Genomic DNA, 5,202 nt, shown 5'->3' on the forward strand with positions numbered 1-5,202 from the left:
TCTAAAAATTTAAAAAATTTTCGACTAAATAATTAAAAAAATCAATCATTTACTTTTCAAAATATAAATTATTTTTTATTATATGAATCTGTATATATAATAATTTCTAAATAAATATTTTTTTTGATATAAGATTTTCATTATGCTATCATATATTTGAAAATTAAGATGAAAACAAAAAATTAATTTTTTTGATTTTTCTTTTATTCAGACTTCTTCAACTTCAATTCTAATTAAAAATATCTTAATAATTTAAGATATAATAAAATAATATTAAATAATGATTTCATAAAAATTTAATAGAAGATATAAAAATATAAATTTCTATTAATGATTGATTCATCAAAATTGATAAAATAATTAGTTTGATTTATTACTATATATTTAAATAAAACTAGATGTTATTCAACCTTGATGTGATCTCTTATTCAATTATTCATTTATAATCATTTGTTTTATGAGATAATTAAAAAACAATAATTTAATTATGTTTTGTTTAGATAAATATAGATAAATTATTTTGCAATCACTTATAAGAAACTATTGTATATTTTATTTTATATGAAATGAAAAACTTTATTATTTACTTTATTATTCTATTTGAACATTTTTCCACATTTAAATAAAGACACATATACATGAATTATTGAAAATATATTGATTTTTATAAATTAATAAAAAAATTATGAAAGTCAAATGATATCTAAATAAATACTAATAAAGTAAAAAATTACCTTATCACATTTATCCTGTTTTTCAACTTTAGGAGTTTTTGAAGATAATAACGGCACAATAGGTACTGGTTTAGGATACGTAATTGGTGCTGCAAGTGCAGATGATAAAGGCGGTGCAACGGTATTTGTAGGAACTGGCGAACATATCTCTTTGTCCTGTTTAATCGCTTTTGGTTTATCTCCTTTTTCTTTCTCCATTTTTTCATGTTTTGTCATTGAAAGCGTTGCTTCGGTAGAAGTGGGTACTGAAGGAAGTTTATCCCGATCGACAGATTTAGATTTTGGTAAAGTAGAGAAATCTTCAGATTTTGGTGGTAAATTTATAAAACGAGGTGGTAATGGTAAATTTGACATTGCTGGATGAGGGCCGCTACTACCTCTTCCTATAGATAATGGAAATCTAGGAAACATAGGATGAGGTATTAAACCAGGTGCTGGAGGAAATGTTGGAAAAAAGGGAAATGGGAGTGTTGGTGGAAAACTTGGTTCTTTGGAAATCTGAGGTTCAGGTGCTTGTGGAGTTTTTGGTCGATCTAGTATATCCTGTTCTGGTACATCGTTGATACTTTTTGTCTGAAAAAACGGTAATCGCATATCGGCGATGTCTTTCGACGTCTTCTTCTAAGCAATTAATAGTGCTTACATACATGTACACGCAAGCGTGCACGTTAATATTACATAATGCTATATCTGAATAAAAATGAACCTACCTTTTTTGGACTAACATAATGCTTTGGACTTCTTGATTTTATTTCCCGTTTTTTATTCAATTTTTCCTTCCTCTTTTTTTTATGATCTGTAGGTGTCGTGGGCATGTTTAATTCTGGAGTTCTTGGAGTGCTAGGAGTACCTGGTGGTGACATATCATCAAACATATAAACATCTGATCCTGGACTTTGTAAATCAATTAATTCTCCTCCATCTGGTTGAAAATGAACATCTGGTGTATGTGGAGTCTTTTTTTCTTCTCGTTTTACATCAATGTCATTACGGAGTGTTTGTTTGTCGATATTTTCATCAATCACTAAAGCAGGTGAACTTTCTCTTGAATCAAGTTCTTTATACTTATGTTGTTCTGATATATCTTTATCTTTATCCTCTCGTGGTTTTGAAATCTTTTTAAAAATATTCAATTTTTGTTTATCTGGTTCAGATGGAAGTTTATCAATATTATCTTCTTTTCTTTCATTAGATGGTGGAGATCTACCAGTAAGATCAATTATTTTTTCTGGTTTTGTTTTTAGTTGTGTAGTTTTCTGTAATTTTGGACTACCAACTGTTTTAGGTGATATTAATTTAGGAGTAGATGGTCTGCTTGATGAACTAGGCATGGTACTTTGTAATTTTCCACCTATTGATTTTAAAGGCTTTAATTTTGCTAATTCCTTCATACTAGCTAATTTTTTAATTTTATTATCATCTGTTTTATCTGGTTTAAATAATTCTTTAGCACGATTCTTTTTCTTGTTTTCTTTATCAAGTTTACAATCTTCTAATCCTTTCTTTATAATCTTTTTTGGTTTTTTATCGTATTTTAATTCTGGAGGTACCATAGGATAAGAACTAGGTTGTGGTGAATCTGAACGAGTTTGATGTGGTGTCCTTGCTTCAGGTAGTTTTCCTTCTCGAGCAGGTGATAGAAAACCTGAAGTAGTCATCATGACACTATGAATTTCACGTAATGGTCTACCCTCTTCTAATACTTTTACACGCTTTACTATAGGACTTTCAAGTGAGATAGGATCTCCTGGTCGTTTAAAAACTACTTGAGGTGATATTCTATGAGGAGATACATTCATGGAACTATTGCTTGAAGTTCCATTACTTAATGTTAAGTCAGATGATCCATTCATTATATTTTCTGCTTTCTCTGCTACATATTCTTCTATAAAATAATAATATATTCTATTTTAATGTTAACATTTTTTTTAATTCTTATATTTAACTGTATTGTTATAATATAAGTTTATATAAATTATATAAATTTTATTTTTTTGAGCAATTTAAAGCTAGAAATCAAATATTCTATATTTTAATTAGTTACTATATTAATAATAATATAATATAATAATAAAAATAAAGATTTATTTATGTTATTTTATGTTATATAAAATATTTTTTTATATGGATAATTATCTTATACATTAGAATATATTTAATAAATAATTTTTTCAAAAATTCTCTAATAAAATAATATATTAAAATATAATTTTATTTTTATATTTTTATTATATAGCTATGTTTTTAAATAAAAAAGAAAGTTTATTTAATGTGTGCAATTTTTTATAATATACATATATATCTACTGACAAAAATTAAGAAATAAATGATTTACTTTTTTTTTAAATTTATTTAATCATTAATATTTATTATTTGAATTTCTTTATATTGAATTATATAATTGAAATTTTTAATGAGATCAATAACTTGAAATTGAAGATTTATATATATTAATAAACAATTTTTTTTTTTAAATATATTAACAAATATGTTACAAAATTGTAATGTACCACTTAATATTTCATTTAAAATTAATTTATCTAATGTCATTTGCGAATAAATTGAATTTATTTTTATGACTTGATATAATTTTAGATTCAATAACAATTATTATAAAATAATTTACTTTTTATCAAATTCTCATCATTTTAAATAATAATATTTCAAATTTTTTTTCAAATTAATTAAAATATTTCTTGTGAAAGAAAATAATTTAAAATATATATGATCAAGTCCATTCCAGATTTGAACATATTTAAGATTATATATATATTATATATATTAAATAGCAATATTAATTTAATAAGAAACTTTTTTTTAAATAAAGTAAAATTAATGTAAAAAGATATGAAAATATGACTGAATTTTATATTTGATAGATTAAATTTAATTAAATATAGATGTTATACATTAAATTTAATTATTATCCAATATTTTATTAGAATCATGAAAATTATAGATATTCATAGATCATTGTTTTTGTTAAAAATAATTTATATAATTTAATTAAAATATGTTTCTTAGCTTTTCTTGATTAAGTCATAGCTTTTATTTGTTTGTTTTAATTTAATATTATTTTTTATAAAAACATATTCTAAAAAGAATTTATTATTTATTCATATATATATATATATTATATCCCTATATTATATTTAACTTCACTTACTGATCTCAAAAGATAGAAAATATAAATTCATTTCAATTCAATAAATTTGTTTCTAAACTTTTATTAGTTTTATTAGCAAATGTTTATATAATTATATAAATAAAATATCAAATAAAAAATGAGAATATTATAAATTAATTTTTTTAGAATCAAATTATCAATATCATTTTTGTATTAATTTTTTTATTATTGAAATAGTTTTTATCAAATTGAATAGTATTTATTTGAATCATTTTCTTTTTATTATAATCAAAATTATACCGAAAAATTTGTTCTGAATAGAAATATCAAAAAGAGAAAAAAAAAAGAAAAAAAAAAAAAAAAAATGACAAAATAAAAAATATCAGAATTAGAACAAATTTTCTGTTGTAACTTTATAATTATAAGTGATAAAAAAATTTAAATATCATGCAGTTTGATAAAAGCTATCTCAATAACAAAAAATATGCATATGCATATGCAGATGCAGACATAAAAATATAAGAAATATAAAAAAAAATTTCTGTAACAATAATAATTTCTTTTTATAAATATTTAGAAAAAATTAAGCAGCTATTATACATAAGAAAAAATTGATTAAAATTTTATTTTCTACATATCTAAAAATCATCAAAATCTATAAGAAAAACTTTTTTTTAAATAATTTTTTAAATAATTATCATTATATTTTATGTTATTAAAAAATTCAACAAAAAATAATATGTTTTTATTTAATGCAATAATTTACATTACCAAAATATCTCATTACAAAAAGGTCAATAAAGAAATGATAATACAAAAGTTTTTCATAATAGAATTAATATTTTCAAATTCATTATATCATAATTATATTGATTTAAATGAAAATTTAAAAGAAATAGTATTAAAAATATTTTTTTTTATCTTTCAAGAATTCAAAAAATAAATATAAAAAATAAATTGTTATAAATTAATAAAAATGAAAAAATTGAATATAAATTTTATAAAAACTTATGCAGTTATGTAGTTCAAAGTTTCATTAATATAATGAAATAAATTAATTATTTTAAAAATTTTGCAATTAATATTTAAGAATGTTAGTAAACATTATATCGATAATCTCATAAACAATATTTTATAATATTTGAATAAAGAAACTGGAATAAAACTAAATATTTTTAAATTTTAAATTTATTATATATTTTATTATTATGTATAGTATATTTTTTAGTATATTTTTCTGCAAAAATTAATTGACATTTTTGTTAAATATAGTTATATAAACAATATCAAATATAAATTTCAATTATTTATTAAATAATTTATAAAAAAAATGATCTACTA

General features: G+C 20.8%; 1 protein-coding gene across 12 annotated transcripts in view; it reads right to left on the reverse strand.

Moving 5' to 3' along the window:
• Positions 1-5,202, reverse strand: part of LOC102679054 (transcription initiation factor TFIID subunit 3) — a 28,466-nt gene that overhangs the window by 20,470 nt on the left and 2,794 nt on the right. For 9 of the 12 annotated variants that reach the window (XM_031509066.1, XM_031509065.1, XM_031509063.1 and 6 more), the window contains exons 4-5: positions 1,445-2,619; positions 735-1,355 (exon numbers count right to left, since the gene is read on the reverse strand). In XM_031509066.1, the coding sequence (XP_031364926.1) occupies positions 735-1,355; positions 1,445-2,619 (1,796 nt within the window). The remainder of the gene's footprint in view (positions 1-734; positions 1,356-1,444; positions 2,620-5,202) is intronic. The other 3 variants (XM_006612745.2, XM_006612739.2, XM_006612740.2) reach the window with 1 other exon arrangement.

Source organism: Apis dorsata, unplaced genomic scaffold (genome assembly GCF_000469605.1).
Source record: "Apis dorsata unplaced genomic scaffold, Apis dorsata 1.3 scaffold_119, whole genome shotgun sequence".
NCBI lineage: Eukaryota > Metazoa > Arthropoda > Insecta > Hymenoptera > Apidae > Apis > Apis dorsata.